The sequence below is a fragment of the Pezoporus flaviventris genome, unplaced genomic scaffold (assembly GCF_033815535.1).
Source record: "Pezoporus flaviventris isolate CSIRO_AGI_PZ_B2104156 unplaced genomic scaffold, CSIRO_AGI_Pfla_v1 ptg000027l, whole genome shotgun sequence".
Lineage (NCBI taxonomy): Eukaryota > Metazoa > Chordata > Aves > Psittaciformes > Psittacidae > Pezoporus > Pezoporus flaviventris.
The window spans coordinates 1,307,384-1,326,005 of NW_026892575.1; the positions used below are offsets into that span (position 1 = coordinate 1,307,384).

At 36.2% G+C, this 18,622-nt stretch overlaps 1 protein-coding gene across 4 annotated transcripts in view; it reads right to left on the reverse strand.

The window, feature by feature from the left end:
* CDH8 (cadherin 8) overlaps nucleotides 1-18,622 on the reverse strand; it is a 153,350-nt gene that overhangs the window by 23,190 nt on the left and 111,538 nt on the right. For 3 of the 4 annotated variants that reach the window (XR_009744304.1, XM_061458462.1, XM_061458463.1), the window contains 2 exons: nucleotides 10,383-10,504; nucleotides 3,538-3,655 (listed from right to left, as the gene is read on the reverse strand). Coding sequence is in view for 2 of the 4 variants with exons in the window: in XM_061458462.1 (XP_061314446.1) it covers nucleotides 3,538-3,655; nucleotides 10,383-10,504 (240 nt within the window). In the remaining 2 variants the exon portion in view is untranslated. Of the gene's footprint in view, nucleotides 1-3,537; nucleotides 3,656-10,382; nucleotides 10,505-18,622 lie in introns of those variants that run through there. The other variant, XM_061458464.1, reaches the window with a different exon arrangement.

Below are 18,622 nucleotides of genomic sequence, written 5' to 3' on the forward strand. Positions count from 1 at the left end.
ATAATTTTATTATTTCTGTTGTGAAGGTGTGAAGGTGTAAAGGTTCTAAATGAGCAGCACTCCTTGCATTAACAGCTTGAGAGAGTAGGATTGCTTTACTTCAGATTATCAGTAGCTGCCCATTCAGCTAAGGCACAAATCCTAAGGAAAACTACTCAGTAACTGACAGTTTTGCTCAGAAAAGGAGATATAAGAAGTAAAGAATGCTAAGAAATTATCTACTGACTTTCAGTGAGATGTATAATGACATTCAAATACACATTTTTTCATTATTTACATCAGAAAGGCACTACAGCCTCTGCAGTTTGGGGCATCTTGTGTACAGAAGGGGTTGTAAATATGCAAATTCAACAGACCAAACAAATAAAGGATACTGATGTATCATTTCAAGGAACAGATACTACTATGATCACAGAATATATCATATATATATAGTTATATAGAAATATATATATAATTAAACTATATATTTTATGTATATATAGTTATATAGAAATTAAGTAATTTCTGTAATACATACTACAGTCCTAGGAGAAGTGGAGGTTTTTTTTGTGATTTCTGACGAAGATACACTGCTGCGTCACTCAGTTAAACATATTGGGCCATAAAAACATAGCCCATCATAGCATTTGTAGTGTATTCGGGCAGCACAGCTAATTACTTAAGTATCATATGAACTTGCTTTAGGGCAATCTGGAAAGTTTGAACAATAGGATTAGCCTGCAGGCAACAAACAAAAATAATTAATGGTTATGCTTTTGTTCCATACAGAAAGAGAAAATTCAAGAATATGTGCATCATATATTTTTTAGCATGAGGGACAGAAACAGAGCACCATAGCTTTCTTCCGATGGCATATGCCAAACTGCACTGTTTGCACAGTACACACACACACACACACACAGACAGTATGCTAGAGATTGGAAGGGACCTCAAAAGATCATCTAGTCCAATCCCCCTGCTGGAGCAGGAGCACCTAGATAATGTGACACAGGAATGTGTCCAGACGATGCCAGATAAAGTCATTACTTCATGAAAGAGGAAGTGATTGCCAAATGCCACAGTGTTACCCAAAGCACAAAAGAAGACTCCAAAAGGCTAGTATCATTTTGCCGAAGCTCTTGAGGAGGGGTACTTTTATCTCTACACTTGAGAGAATTTTGGAGAAATGCAAGATGAAAATAAAAAATTACTAATTCTAACAACAAAAAACAAAATGGGTTTTTAGATTAGGTTTCCTGAGAAAAATGCAATCCATTTATAATATCCACAGTTGATTAGGATAGCACTTCTTCACAAGCCATCAAGTCAGTCTCTCCCACCTTGAAGAATTTGACAAGGCCAAGAATATGGGAGAAAGTTGAGCCTGAGGTCACAGTCATGAAAGTGCCAAGGATTTTGCCCACCAATATGAGGAAATATTTTTCTGTTCCAAGCCTAAGTGGGCTGTGCACTGATCTGACCCTCAGCAACAGAGTTCTCCAGAAATGAGAGTAGGGTTTGTTACAGGAATTTTCTTATATTGCCTCTATTAATCATATCAAGCTAGCATTTGGACTGCCCAGACACTCACAGTACAACTAAGAAGAAATTTGACTTCTGAGTTTTGTTTTTTAGGCATATTGGAGATTTTTCAACAAGAATAATCACTCACGCTTACCTAGCAGACATATGCCAGACAAAGTCATAGTCAAGTTCATTGTTTAAGTGCCATAACTAAATAAAGACTTACTAAAGATTTATGATGTTTAAATGACATGAAACCTCACCTCAACCAAATTATACTCTGATTTTGGCTTTGACCACGAGTATTTGCTTCCTGTGGGAGATCATGTTCTAGCACCAACCATGGGCTGCATCCCTGGCTGAGCAATCCTGACAGAAAAAGATGGCACGCATAGCTGGAATTTCATTCTTGGATACTGAAAGATTAAATCAGGAAAGTCTCTTCAAGTAGATTCTTATTTCAAGAGATTTCCATTGGTTGTTTTAGGAGGATTTACACATTTAACTGATTCAAATGCATTAAAACCTGTAAAACCAAGTGGCAATGTTGTAACAAAACTGGACTAATTTTCCAAAACCATGCTTTTATAAAGTTTCTTCACTCCCACTCATAGCAGTAATTATGCCATTAGCTGTGACTAGGAGGACGAGTGGGTCTCAAATGGGTAGCAGACTGGAAGGAGAGGACTAACTAGTGATGTAAGATAAGCATTTAAATATGAAGGAAGAGAAGTGATAATACCTCTTTTACTTCATCATTCTGTGCAACCCAAACTACCTCACATTTAGGATGCTTAATTCAGTTTGTCTTACACTACTGATGATTATCAAATGCATTTTGGAGAGGTTTGTTATATCTTCTCCTGTAAGTGCAGAAAACATGCAGAGACTTATTTCCTATGTGTAAGTACAAATGCAAGTAGAGACACACTTTGTGAATGCTGTAAGAGAAAAACATATCTAATGAAAGGAAAACTTCATTATCTATTTAAGCTGATTTAAGAATTAAGGTTTTTATGGTATAATTAAATAAAATGCTGCCATCATTCTTCTTGGTTGGAACAGCTACAATAAAAAATGAAAACGGCATTTTCTTTTTATTTGACATTTCATGCATTACTTTTACACTCATGCACATACATCTCAGATACATCTTCCTATTAGTAATAGATTAAGTAGGGATTGCCTTCAACATAATTTTAAGTAAGAGAAATAAGAGACTGAATTTGACTAAAATGCCTGACAGGGTAGTGTTACATAAAAAAGAAAAAGAAGCCAAGATGAAAAAATTTTGCTGAATATTCAAGTACAAACACATAAATAACTATTTATAGCATTCTTGTGATCATTCTCACAGGTCATCTTTCTCACATGACCTTCAAATACTTGCGTGCCAAACAAAAGGATCACTGTAAATTTATTGCTCAACAATATTAAATGTGTCCTTTTTTTCCATCACACATGTAATTCCACTTCTAAGGTACTACAGAATGACATTTTGCCCTTCCAGAAGTGCTCTAAAGCACAGTGTCACAGTGTCCTTCTGGGCTTTTCTGATCATATTTCTCTTTCCAGTAGAAGTGCCTAACTGAAATACTTTGGAATCTTTATACACACAACAAATAGGCTTAAATGGTGTTTCCTTTGGTGGATTTAGTAGATACTTAATTTTATATTCCCATCTATATCCAGTCAACATAGGATCAACATTTTTTTATCAACATAATTTCAGATTTTCACTTAATAGCATATCTCTGGAATTTCAAGTTAATAGAAATAAAACAGGCAATAAATCTATGCTTTCATTTTATTTAAGCCAGTGAGCTGTCTTCTGGATCTAAATGCAGTATTCATTTTACTTTCTTTTTATCTACTGTAAAGATATTCGAAATAGCTTAGGAGATATAATGAAGGTACCATTAAACACATTATCTACAATTGCCCAGGGACAAACTGGTAAAGTAAATGGAAGTCAAAAAGCAATTCAAAATGAAGTTGTTCAGATACACATTATGTATGTTTTGTATTTACCTTCGTTTTTCTTGATGGTGAAATTTGGATTGTTGGCCATTTCAGGAAGAAGACTGTACAGGAAATAATGCCCATTTTTAGGATCGTCTTTGTCAACAGCACTGACAATCTGAATTACCTTCAACAGAAAATGCTCTCATTAAGTATTCACATAAATGTACAATATTGAAAAAAAACCACGTTCCATTCTTTCAGACACATTCTCATTTGTCCACATGCCATATTAACAATATTAATTTATAATCTTGCCAGGCTTTTACAGACCTTCAACTGAACGTCTGGGGAAGAGGGAATGTATCTGTCCCATTTAAACAGTTTCCAGAACAAGGAGGCAGAGGTTAAGGAAAGACAGGCACGTGAGAGAGGTCAGTAAAAACTGACGCTGATTTGGCAAGTACTAAATTATTATTCAGCAGTAAAGAAGAAAGAAAATCATTTCAGAAACACTTACAATGCCTATGGTAGTGTTTCATTCATGTACCCATGCTTCTCACGGAACCAAAATGTACAATCTATCTTTAATCCTTTCTCCTTTCCCCTGCCACCATTTTTTAATTTACTGAATAAAAATATACATTTTTAAAATGAACTTTCAATGTGAAGTTTTATATGCTAAACAACCTAACCTGAAAAAGAAGGGAAATATCTAAGTGTATATTTCGGACTTTTTTCCTTAATTTTAATAAAACCTGATTTCTTCCTGTACTAAAGTATCTTTTGTTCTAAAATGCCGTTATTAACGAATGATTTCCAGAATAATGCAGGATACTAAGGTTAGAAGAGCACAGAGTACTTGAATAGTCTGGATAACTTTGAATAATCAAATAACTTTCACCCCATTTGATTTACCTGACCAACTACAGTATCTGTAGGTGTTTTTACCTCCATTTATCTCTTTTACCTCCAACATTACTCAAAGAGAAACTGCAATTCACCATCTTCAAATCATACAAAGCTTCACAGGAATATGAAAAGAAGAAACATGATTTTAAAATAATCAGCAAGTTTTTGTTTGGTTTTTTTTTGTTTGGTTGTTGTTTTGTTGTTTTTTTCTTTTTTATATTTGGCTCAGTTACTTTTGATTCCAAGTATTTTCCATAGAAGTAGAAACAAAACCAACTATGGATCCAGATCCAGCACTGAGCTGAATTTCAGTGGTAGTTAGCTCATTCTAGATGAGGTTTATAAGCAATTTAATGAGAATTATTGACCTTTCCCATGTCCATTGAATTCAATACCATTTTTGTCTTATGTAGTTATTTTTGTAATGCCTAAAGCAACTGACCCATAATATTTTGGACAATTAAATTCAGATTATGAATCACTGCAAGTTTAATTTTTGAAGTATAGAGTAAAAAATGGAAACAGGGGCTGATGCTGCCCAAATACTTTAAATTTTCAGTGCTTCACTAGCAAAATGCTAATAACTAGTATTTTATACTGGTTTTACTGCAAGAGAAAGGACTATCAATCTGTATGTGTTACATATACAATAATAATCAACATCCCATTCTTTCTTCTATATTCTGCAAGCGTTAAAGGAAGAATAAAATCTGTCTAGGTAACCAGGAGTAGCAACATCAAAACATAAATATTTGAAATTATGCATGTATATATGCATATGTAAAGATATTTTAGCAGGTATTGATATACACACACATAATTTGTAAAACAACTTAGGAAGAAATTTCAAGCAATTAATTCCCTGCCCAGTCAGATTCTGGATAGGTCAGATTTATTATCAGTGATCTACGGAAAAAGTATTATATTGTTTAAATACTACATAAATAGATGCTTCAGACACATGCATTAGAAAAGATGGACAGAAAAAGACCTAGGACAGCTTCTGCTTAAAGAAGTAGGTGCCTGATTTAATAGCTCCATAATGGATCTTAGAGAGATGTGGAGTGTGAAATAATAAAAACCGCGGAAAAATATATAAGCAGATATTGCTTGTCCCACTGCAGAGATGGGCCCATGTACAGATGTGGAGCATTTTCAGCTTTCTCCTGGCAGAGGTGTAAGGTACTACACTATCCACATATGTAAGGCACAGGGCTGGACTAGGTCCTAGTAATTCTGTGTAATGGGTAAGTGCAAATTAGAATGGAAAGCGTCTTTACAGAAAGATGTATTTTGTGGTTATTCCATTTTTTGAACACTGCTAGAATCAGAAAGCAATAGGGGAAAAGGAGAATGGCACAGTAGAGTCTGGAACATCAGTTACGTGTAATAGGTGCAGTTTATCAGATAGTTATGCAATTTTATCTCTACTGGCTACATAACTTAATTCTTTCTATCATTATGTAAGAGAGTTGACTTAAAAAGTTCACTGTCTTCAGGTTTTCAATTAAAATATGTGAAAGCCAGTAGCCAAAGCATTAGTAACAGGGGTTTTCAGCTCATGGAAATTTTATAAAATAAGCATAGAATTTTGCCTAGGTTGCAAACTTTCAAGAAATAAGAGCTGGCTGTATGTTTTGTCCTTTCCTGTACCCCCTCCAGGAACTATAGATACCTTTTAATGGACTACAGAATGCTTTCTTATACTTCAGTTCTTTTCATCCGTTCCCTTCATTGTTTACTAAATCTTTCTTTGCCTTAAAATGCACAGAAAATTATATGCAAAAGATAGGCTTAGCGGAACACTATATTTGTTGTGTTACATGCACACATCAAGGAATTAAGACTTAGTGTTCCCATAGCAACCTTATTTCTTTGTGCATTTGCATTAAAATAAGCTCTTAAAAAAATAAAAATGGCATAACATACATATAGTGATACAGAGCTCCTGTATGTTTTACTCCATAGCAGTAAGAAAAGTCCAGTAATTCTCATTACCACATTTTTATTAGTATGCTGATGAGCATACTTTATTGCTCAGTGTTGTGTGATCTTGTAATGGAACACTATTGAAGTTAATTCTCCAACTCTTGATTTGTGGTTCAGAACATGGTAAAAAATCTTCCAGGGCTGTCCTGCTGTACCTATCACTAAACAATTTTTTTCTTTCCCTGTAGTAACATGTGTAACAAAGGTGTTCCACAGAACAAAATCAGTCAATACTAATCATAAAGAAATCAAAACCTGATTTTTTTCACAATGTATCCATAAGCACTACAGTGATGGTTAATAACCCTTTGGCTCTTCAGTCTTGACATTGATGAAATTATTCCTTGTAAAATTTCAACTTTGATGTTGTATTAAAAATTCATGCATATATTTGATTCTGTACATACATTTAGTAGAAACATAGTAAATCAGCATATTTTGCTTAACAGGCAGCTGTGATTGAAATGGATAGTTAAATGATCCCTGAGGACAACTCAGCATTATAGTCTGCATGTTGCCTCACATTTCTACAAAGCAGCTATGCCTGAAATAGTATTTATAGGAGATTACCAGTATAATCATAATGAATGATGCAGAGGGATAAATATAAGCCTGAAGTTTTTATCAATGTAACATAACTATCTGTCTGTGATTTTAATACATGATACTGCAATGCAACTTGTTAAGCTAACTTGGAACAGTTCCCAACTTAAAACTTTTTTACCAAATCTGAAAAACTGTTGCAGTCACATTAGTCTTTATGGTTATTTCTGAATTACTTTTCAGACTCACAATACCATAAATACTCAAAGCAGTACAATTTTAACTTTGCCTTTCAGCCATAGCCAACCCTGTGCTGCTAGAACCTGCATTTTGCCATTTGAATCAGCTTTGGCTCTTTAGAGACAAAGATCTATCTGAAGATTTCTCCCATTAGAAAAAGCCAATTCTATTAAGAGAACTGAATAAAATAGAGACAAATTGCAAGAGACTGGAGGAACACTGTACTTAGTTTTATATTGCTCTAGTTTAAACACTGGCTTGAGCACCGATACATCACTGTCTGCACTACTTAAGTGTTTGAAAGTTTTGTAGCCTTGTTTCAAGCAAAAAGCACTTTGCTGGAAAAGTCTGGGTGAGGACTGAGGAACAATGAGTGAAGCACTTTTCTTAATAGTACAGATGTTCTGTTCTAGGAGTGTAGGAAAATAATTTAGCTGGGCTGGAGAGCAACGAACTGTAGAGCTATAGCCAACAAACCCATGATTGTTCTGGCTTTAGCAAGTGGAATTATGAAAAAAAAAAGGGGGGAATAGGGAAGGGCATGAGCTAGTTTATGTTTACCTTAGAGATACTGTAACAGTACAGTACTTTTTTTATTTCCTAAAACTGACAAAACCCCCCATTTCTGGCAACTTTCTGTTGTGCGTAAAAATGTAAAAGTTGCACATAAATATCTGCATGGACAAATATTTTTGCTCATCCTCTCCCTTTCCTCTCCTACTAATTGTTGTACCTCTACTGTTGGAGGTAGAGTAAAGCAAAAAAAAATGCATCAACAGTTTTTAATACATTCTGTCACATCACCAGCAGCTGCAATTGCCACTTGCAATTATATCAGAACCCAAAATAGAACACTTAAAAAGTGAACTGAGATAGATGGCTCAATATATTTAGGGGCTACAAATAAGGTTTTCTGAAGGTTCAAATGTGACCTCCCTTACAGAAATACAAATTTGATTTAAACTTAAATCTAAGTTGAGCTGCAACTTTAAATAGATTGGAATACCCCAATACAGTAGTGCCTTTCCTGCACATGTAAAATTCAAGTTTAAACTTTGGAGAAAGAGGCTTTTGCTACTATGAAAAAGAGTAGCCTCTTTCTCATATTGGCTATTTCATAGCTGAGTCATATTTAATATTTTGAATTCTACATCTTGACTTATTAATATGATTTATTCCAAAATTTGAATATAGAATAATAAGCATAAGAAAAAAACAACTAATTTAGGGTAGATATCAAAATCTTTACAGAAGCATATAATTTTTGAATGATGACTTAAATTTAGAACGTAACCTTGGCGATTATTCTCGAGTGGTTACTCAAGAGTAACTTTTTTTTTACTTGAGTGGTTCCAATAATGCTATTTGTTTAAAACACAGAATAAATTGCAGGATCAGTCGCACCTCATTCATGCTGACAGCCAAATATTTAATAACCATCTGTAAAGTTCACACAAGGATTCACGCTCAAGAATGACATCTGTCATCAGATAAAGAGTTTAAGAGGTGATGGTAAAATGAAGAACAGAATGGTTTAATATGAATTTTACAAAAGTGCTTAAACAAAAGCCTCTTTTATCAGCTGATTATTAATAATCTCATTTATTGTTTTTTTCCAAAATGAAATGTGAATAATTTTCAGCATCTCTTAAACCAGCTGAAGTTTGATATAGATATCTAGATAAACGTATTCAGAAAACACTGTGTAACAGCTTTCTGACTTTAGGGAAGCTTACTGAATCCCGGATAAAGGTACACTCATTAGAAATTAATATAACCTGGAAACTGTAACTACTCAGTGAAATGCTGAGTAGTTACATTTCCACCCTGAGCTAAACAGATATCCACGCTGAGCTAGAAAAACTTAAATACCAACAGTAGCATAACTGTCTGCCCATAAGGGCACATTTCAATAATCTGCTTTTCAGTGGTTGAAACGAATTCTCATTTCTTAAATGACAGATTTTTGACACCTTTTTTAATATACAAAAAAGGGGTGCTAGAAGTGAAATCATCTTCTTCAACAATCCAGTCTTGGCAGAGGTGGGTTGTCATATACTGCTGTATCAGTTGTCATTTAATACTACTAAAAGAAAATAACTTCTAACTCTATTGTCAGGTAACCTTCTTTGGAGAATAGTGAATTTAATGCCTACCACCCACATGAGACACAGGAATAGTCGAAGTAACAAGTCTAGTGTCATGCTGTCAACTGCTGTTTATTTAAATAAAATGTCACAATCTAGAAATAAATTAGAAAGTCTAATAACAGTGAGTTGTTGCAACACAAAATGTTTCTCAAGCTGGACAACAGTTAAATTTCATTTACACTTTCTAAAAGTCTGTACATTTTCTTGAATCTTTATCTTGTCAGTTATGTGGCATGTGAGATTTTTTTTCTTATTTCTGTACATTCGTCCTTCGAAATAGGTGCCCTTTACGAAATCTGTTTCATTTTCTTTGAAAAAGGCTACACAGGTTAAATCTTGCTTCTGATATCTTGCTATGTTTATTTCACCTTGTTAAGAGTGCTGTGTAAACTCTTTTGCCAACCCTTTTATTTCACCAAATCAAGAAGGAAATAACCTCTTCAGTATTTTTTTTTTTTTTGTTAAATACAATGAAAACTTGAACTCCATTTCTCTAAGACCCCATCCCTCTTTAGATACTTCAAACTCAGTTACAATTTACTTGACTTTCCATCAAGTTCTGGGTTGCTTTCTTGTTTTTTTTTCCTAGTTGTCATTGAAAAGTAAGAACTAACTAGAGATTACAACTGACATATGGGTAAGGAGAAATGGTTTTATTGTTTTAAGTGTTTATTCTAAATCATACCTGGGACCAGCTGCAATATAGCTCAATAACTGAACTGGAATTTATGTTGGATTTTACTTTTACCTATTAAACCCCCTGAACCTATGAAGCAATGAGCTCTATCAAGCAGAGCAGAAACAATGGGAGCTTAAAGACACTCAAGTTTTTTCTGTATATTTTCCTAGCATATCCACCTTTAATTTACCCACCTATACTTTAAAAAATAAGTAAATCCATATAGAGAGATATGTACCACAGAATATGATCATAGGTTTATCTTAAATGAACGTTAAGACGTGTTAGCATGAACACTTAGGCATGCATTTTGGGAATAAAGATGAGATAAGGTGACAGGGAGAAACTGTACTCCCTTCTCATACATTGAAGTACCAACATAAAAACATGGGGATACTTACTTGTCCAGGCTTCCCATTCTCACATAAAAAAGCTTCGTGCTCTGATGCAAACTCAGGAGCATTGTCATTTACATCAAGAACTTTGATAGCAACAGGCACCCGGGACACTTGACTGTGGTTTCCTTAGAGAACAAATCAAAGTAAAAAAAGTAAGCATATATATGTTGGGACTGATACACAAATGCCTACAGAGTAACCATAATCTTCCTGTCTTCTTCCATGCTTAATTGGATTGTCTTATCTGTAATGGATCATGGGGTTGGAGCATGAGATAAAGAAGGATGGCCAGTATTTTACAGTTGAAAAGAATAAACAGATCCCTACTGCAAACAGCATTTGTTGGAGATTAGCTCAATGATCTTTCTTGGACTAAATTGGTGAGATTTTTCTTTGATGAAGTTTGTATTGTTTTATTGATAAAGTCCATTATACATGGAAAAGGGAAGGCTGTAAACAACATAGATTTATTTCTTTGTTTATCTTTGGCAGAGCACAGAGCATTTTACTCTATTAATTGTCCTGACTGCACATCTATTATTTCTTCATTACAAATACAATTAATGTGGAGGCCCACACTGTGAGCAAGATAGACTGTAGATTGACATAGGCAAAACTAGATAGCACTTCAGACTATTAAAGCACTTTGATTCATCTACCAGTGACCAAAAATGTGACCTGTGAACTTCTTTCTTCATTGAAATAATATGTAATCATATTTTGCTTTTTTTTTTTGCATATCTTGCTATAGAAGTGTTTTGTATAGAAGTGTTTCTCACTGTGAAGATTAGAATAAACTGTTAATCAAGAAAAACTAAACCAACAGCTGCATTCTACTTTGCATAGATTTCACAGTCAGCCCCTTGTGTCTTTTCTTCAGTTCAGTATAGATAATTTAAGAGGCTATTTCTAAATATTTAGATTATTTTTCCCCAAAGAGAAGAACTGTGAATGCAGTTTAAACCGAGGTAACCAATTGATCTGAAGGGGTTAAAAACCTTCTATAGCACATGTATACTTCTACAAGTAATTCAATACTTGTTTCAAAATCCCTCTCTTAGTGAGTATTACTTTACAACCAGAGTATTTTATCTTGCTTATATTATCAACAATTTGAAGAACTGCACACCGTGTGAATCAAACCCTGGGTCTGACTTTTGATGGAACTGTGTGCTTTTGCCTAAATTATTACTGCAGGCAAGAAAGTTACTACCATAAGTAAGAATATCAACTTACTGGTTTTGTGACAGCTTAGCAGCTGTCCAAAGCTTCCATCAATCCACGGGGATTCTGTTCTCTGGCAATGCAGAACTGGCTTAGGGGAGGGTAGGACAGAAGCTCCTATCGCCTGGGATTCAATGTACCTTTCATAATAAATGTCTATAAAGTAGGTGAGGCTCCACCAGTGGGCGGGTAGCAACTGGTGGCAGCCCTACAACTGGTAGAGATAATTAAAGGAAGTATTACCATATACACAGTATTGTTTGTGGCTTCCATCAAGGTTAACTTTATTGTGACCTAATCAAATCCTACCTCTTGCATCCTTTTTTAAATTTGTACCCTAAAGACAGACATAATTTTTGAGGCTCAACCTGCAAATCTAAATGTGCACATTTCAATTGCTCTACTAACATTAATTTGAAATAGCATAAAAATAATTATTTCTAAAGACACAAAACTAAGCTATCACCAAATCTACTAGTGCTATAAAAAAAGGCTTTATGTTTGCTGCATAACCTGAAATATTAAAATCACACCTGTATCGGACATGTAAGATTACAAGACATGTGACTCCAAATGCTTCCCATTCGAAGTCAAAAGTTCTAGTTCAGAAAGAAACATGTTCCAGAAGAATAAGAAACCCCCACAACAATATTGCAAGAGTAATGTTTACGTCCATTTTTTGTCTTCTGCTCTTACTTATTAACAGGTGAGTGAACACTAATGCCATTCAATAATAATGCATTTTAAATCTATAAATATATATAGATTTGTATATATTATATATATAAATCTATAAATATATAAAAATGAATGCATTTAAAAGCTAATATGCAATTGATGGATCCCAAACATTTTAAACTTTTTTTTATCTTAATTTGATAAAAATAAAGACGATTAATCTTCAGCTTATCAGAATTCTCAGCACTAGTGTCACATTTAAACACTAAAGATTTACTTTTATCTAAATTAATGAAATGATGGCAGTTCAAATTTTAAAGACATTACAGAGAAATGTAATTAATTAGATAAGGTTCTAAAGAAATTATTCATGTCCCTTCTGACTGCCCCCAAAATGTTTGTCTTTCATCAGAAATACAAACATTAAATTTAAAGATATTATAATTAGAAACTTGATGAAAATTCATTTTAAAAAATAATTTGCTAAACACAAAAGAGACCCAACTGGTTTGGAAAGCTCCAAACAAGGGGATATCCACCTCCTTTTAGGGTTCTTGTGACTATTATGAAATTTATTGAGAGAGGGAATTTTGTCTACTGTTTGTACTGCCCACCACATGGAATGCATAACATTATTTTGTCTCTGCAATGAAATTTCTCTTTATGCTAAGTGTTCTCCCTGTAAATAAAAACCACCCTAAGCATACCTATTCAAGCAAATATTTATTTTCACTAAACAAATCTACATTTCACTTGTGGATGAAAACACTGTCAAGGTAAAATGGTTTTGTCTGTCCATTTTCATACTTCTAATGTCTGCAAACTTCTTAATGGTAAAATATGTATGCAGACAACATCCCTCTCAAGTTTAAATGCATCTCAGTTAGCAATGCCCAATATTCTTGAATTAGAAGCAGGAAGCAATTGAAGTGGATCCACCCTGTTCCACAGAGTGCGCAAACTGTTGCGTTCAGATGACTAACTGTCCTGCATACACAGTTAGCCTTCACGGTGATTAGTATTCATGTTCAGAACTTTTCCTCATTTGTATGAATGGAGAGTCAGTTCTTTCTCAGCTACTGACAAAACTGAATTTTAATTACTATCTTGGTTTTAGGGTTGTTTGTTTTTTTTTTTTTTTTTTTTTTTTTTTTGAGGGTTCCTTATTTTTCCCGTTTGTTGTTTTTTTTTTCCCAATGAACCACCCTATCAGTATGATTAAGGAAGACTGAATCATCTTGCATGAACCAGGTAGATAGTAGGATTGATTGCTTAAGCTCAAAAATTCAATTAATTTTCCCAAAATAATGGAAAGTCCAGGTGAGTTTAGAAATGCATACAGAAAGGTTTACAAGAATTACAAGCACCTAAAATGCTCTGCTTTTCTCTGCAGTTCTCAAGATTCTATTGGAATATTACATGCTTGAAATGAAATACACAACTTGCTAGTATTCATCTCTGAGTAATATACCCATTGAAATTTACTGAGGATTAAAAAAGGCTACAGAGTTTGATAAAAATATGATGAGGTAGATGAGATAATCAAAGTAAAAGTAAAAAAAGAAATAATAATCCCACTATCAAGCCATTTAGGGTCTCCAAACCTGAACTTTTAGAGGCTACAGACTTGTGCTAATTCTTCTTGGAACCGACACATTTCTTCCTTTCTGGAAAAACCTTATGTAACTGAGATATTTATTTATAATGCATAGCACTAAGCATTCTTAACATTGGTACGGCATGCAGCAGTAGTAGTACTAGGAGTAACTAAAGCTTGTAAATCAAACTGGTCTTGTGCTACAACTAACAGAACAAAACGCAGATATTCAACTCCCATAAACACTTAAACACTTCATAAACATGCTCAAAACACTTCTCTGTTGCAGAATGGCTCTAAGAGCAAGGCCATGGATCCTTAGAGGCCTTGTGTGAACAAGGCAAGGGGCAGGCCTCACAGGTAACCGGATACCGGATGTGGGAGGAGAATGTGAAGGAAGCTGTGTAGAACTAACCAGTACTGTTCTGCCTAGTAGGAGTGGCTAAACGCCATGCGGATTTAAGCGAAGTGCGCCACAAATAAAGTAGAAGTTTGCTTATCACCCACATTAGGTTGGCCTGTCTTGCTTCTCCTCGCCGCATACAAATGGCGCCCGAACAGGGACTATGGACTACAGGGCCCCGGCTACCGGGGACCCGGAATACAGGGCCCCGGTTAGCGGGGACCCGGAATACAGGGCCCTGAGTATCAGGGACCCGGAACGGCGAGTGAGCAGTGGCGGCGGCAGCGGCCAGGGAGCGCAGGCAATGCTGCTGCGGTGGCGTGACGGACCCGGCTGCTTGGACTAACCGAAAGGAGTCCGCCGCTGGGGCGAACCAGACGCTGCTGCGTCGGGAGGCCGATCTGGAGACCGAGGTTACAGGATGACCCAGAAGAAGACGATCAGGAAAAGGCTGGCCATGAAAATGGACCGAGAGGTAGCCCTGGACTTATTACGGTGCTTCTTATAAAAGCGGGGAATTGAGCCTGAGACTCTAAAGCAGCTAGCAGGTCTAGTGGCTGTAGGGGAGGCTAAGGGATTTTTTGTAGATCCTAATACAGTTTTTGAGGAGAGTGAGTGGCAAAAGTTTGGTGATGAACTATTTGACTCAATGCTTAATGATGATAAAACGGCAAAGAAACTTGGTAAACCATGGAGAGAAGTAATGAACTGTATAAAAAGATACAAGGCGGAAAAGAAAACTGCTGCGGTAGCAACGGAGAAACTAGGAACAGACGTCCCTGGTCGGTTGAAGCCGGGGGAAGATTACAACTCGTTTCCCCCAACTCGCGGGAGCACAGGGTTTCCCCGCCCCCCCCCTTCCTTTTCTCCCCCTCCTCCTTCATCAGAAGGTGCCGCGGAGGAGGTGTAACCCCCTGCTCCCTCACCACCCCAGTTCCGAAAGTAGGAACTTTGAAAAGGACAGAGAGAGTGTGTTAGAAGGCATATGCATGATAAATGTCGAGGAATCCTAAAGAAAGAGGGCGGTGTCTCAGCGCCGGATCGATTGCAGCGCCATTTTGAAGCACGCAGTAGAAAATAGAGATTATGCGCTAGCGGGAGATTTGAAGGAACTGCGAGCCTTTCCAACCCACTATGCCCTAGAGTGGAAGTTTTTAACTCAGTTATGGAGGAGCCAGGTCTGCAGATGGCTACATACCGAACGAGAGACATCTGACAAGAAAGACATAGCTGCGAGCAATGGAGACCCTGAGTTCGGCCCAGGATCAGCCCCCGAATCCCCTGAATCCGAGCCAGATTTATATCCTCTGCTTCCAGACTGTTACTCTTCGTCTCCCGGGTTGGTCTGCTCAGACTCACTGGCCCTGGAGACGCTCAGCTGTAACAATGCTAAGGCAAAAGCTGGAAAGATTTTAATACAATGGTAGTTATAAAGCAGGTAATGGAACAAATTAAGAGGGTGGCAGAATTCCACTGGTAAGAAATTTCTGTGGCTAGTCCCTCGCTACCATCAGCATCTTCAACATGCTGCTGCACCCTGTAATAGTTACTCTGCTAATGTAAATGTGTGTGTGCCTTGCTGTAGTAGCGACTTGTTACTGGATAAAACAAAAGGGGGGAGATGTGGAGACAGTGCTCTCACGGGAGAGTGCATAATTGGTACATAAACTTTGAATAGTCCTGAAAGATACAGCAAGGCCATGAGAGGCCCGAAGAAGCTTAAGCAAGCAAGATAAGAGACTGGAATTCACCAAGTTCATGAGAAATGTGGACTGTTGGCAAGCCTTCAAGGTTGAGTTCTCACACCTGTGTTTAACCAATTATATGTTAGTCACTAAGGGTCTTCAAGACATGTATCCAATCATAATATGCCAAATCACTGTAAGTGCTTCAGCTGGGGCCTTGGATCAGCTAAGCAGGCTGAGTTGCTGAGTTACTAAGCTGACAAATACTACATTGAAGGCAATTTCTGATTTGTTGTTTAATGTTGACTATGTAAGACATGCAACACTGCAGAACCTTTTGTTGTTGGAACAGGGACATGGATGTGAAGAGTTTGATGGAATATGTTGTATGAATCTTTCTGGTCATTTTAATTCGATACATGCACAGCTGAAAACCCTGGCTCAGCTTACCCAGCAACTGCAAGTGAGCAGTGACCTAGGGATAACTAAATGGTTGTCCTCATGGGGCATTACAGGTTGACTTAAAACACTGCTATCTGAAGGACTGTGCTTATGTATCATTGTTATTTCAATCATTGTAGTTGTTAGACTTGCTTATAGTTGCGTGGTGAAAACAAGTGAATAGAACGACCCACAATGTCTTGCTCGCACAAAGAAAAAGGGGGGAATTGTTGCAGAATGGCTCTAAGAGCTAGGCCATGGAGCCTTAGAGGCCCTGTGCGAGCAAGGCAAGGGGTAGGCCTCACAGGTAACCGGATACCGGATGTGGGAGGAGAATGTGAAGGAAGCTGTGTAGAACTAACCAATACTGTTCTGACTAGTAGGCGTGGCTAAACGCCACGCGGATTTAAGCGAAGTGCGCCACAAATAAAGTAGAAGTTTGCTTATCACCCATATTGGGTTGGCCTGTCTTGCTTCTCCTCGCTGCTTACACTTCTCCACTGACTTTCCTTGACAGATATACATACAGGAAGTCTTAACAAGCAGTGGTCTTTAAAAAAGACAATTATTGGCTGGGCAAAATGAAGTTAATCAACTGTTTAACCCAAAGAAATCCAGTTGAATCCAGTTTTCCTTTATTTAGTTAATCAAAAATAATTTCAAGGCTGTCTTTAAAAAGTCATAAGCTGTCTTGCATTTCAACAAAAAATAAGTACCTGAATGGAAAGTAGACTCCTACAAAATAAGACATCTCTTATTATTATTATTTTTTATTATTACTCTTATTATCATCACAACATGGCTTGGAAATGGGTATTTCATGATTCTTTGATTCAATGAAATTTCTACCATAGTAATATTTTAAATTAGAAGTAGAGGAAGTCCTAGTTCTAACAGAGAGATCAAAACAAAATCTGAATCACTGACTTCATAAAAACAATAGTGCTTGCTTTTCATCCCTGATATTTCAATCTTATTAAGTTGTATTTTAACAGATCTATTCTCATGACTTCATCAAGGTTTTATCTGATGCTATTACTACAAAAAAATCTACATGCAGGACAAGTTTATTTCTCCTCTTAGGGTTTATGCTATTATTTTCTTTGTGCAATCCTTTTCCTATATAGCTCCACAGCTTATATTTTTTTTTTTCATAGAAAGTTGGCAAATCTAACTTCAAGAATCTTGAGAAATAAAGATACTATTGTGAAACTGAAATTTTATTTACGTTGAAGTTTAACTATAGAAATCACATACTGCAGCACACACTGTGTTCATTTATCTGAAGTGTTGTGTAATGATTCGATTCAAGACAGACCGAGTGCCTGAAACTGATTCTGAAATTGTCAGGAAAAGACATCAGCCATTGGCAGTATTTCTGCTAAAAATAACAGAATACAAGCTATTTTTGAATTAGGATAAAATTTGAAAAAGAAAAAAAAAAATCTCTACATAAAGATTTAGATCCTGCCTGAAATCCTTGTATTTTTAAAAGATGAGAAAGTATGAAGAGGTGTGGTATATCTATAAAGTAATATAAACAGATCAGTGCATAGCAGAAAGGCTGCTGTACAAGTTGCTAAGACAAGAAACAAACACTGCTTCAAAATTAACATTTCATTTCTCTATTTCAGCATACTGGAATGTATTAGAGGAGTACAGATTGTGGCGAGTCTCTGTGTGAAGATGTGTGTGGGAGGGAGGAAGAAAGAAAAAGATGTGAAACATATTTCTCAGGTTTGTTCCTTAAGTCATTCTTTGGAAGAAAAATAGTAATGCAGTTGAAAAGTTTTGCCTCCTTTCAGTTGATCACTCCATTTATTTTACCATGGTCTCCAGAAGAAAGATGAACAAGTCATGAGCACAGCTATGTTACATTCTATTTTCATTTCCTCACTGATAGACTGTCACAAGTTTCACCAAGGATTTCCACCTTCTTCATTTTTGTCCACTTTTGCACCTCTCATTGCCATGAAAAAGATGTCAGACTCTTAAAAAGGCAAGCTTTCACAGGTGTGGACAAACACAGAACCATACATACCCACTAATGAGGTAGACTACAAGGAGCACATTTCACCTATGTATCCTGAAAGGAGGACAAGGAGGAGGGGAGGCTGAGGACAGACTACATTTTCAAGACTTGACTTCAAAGCTAAATTTATAGCTAAGATTTCCAAAGGACTAAAGGAGAGATTGTACATTCAGATTGCTAATA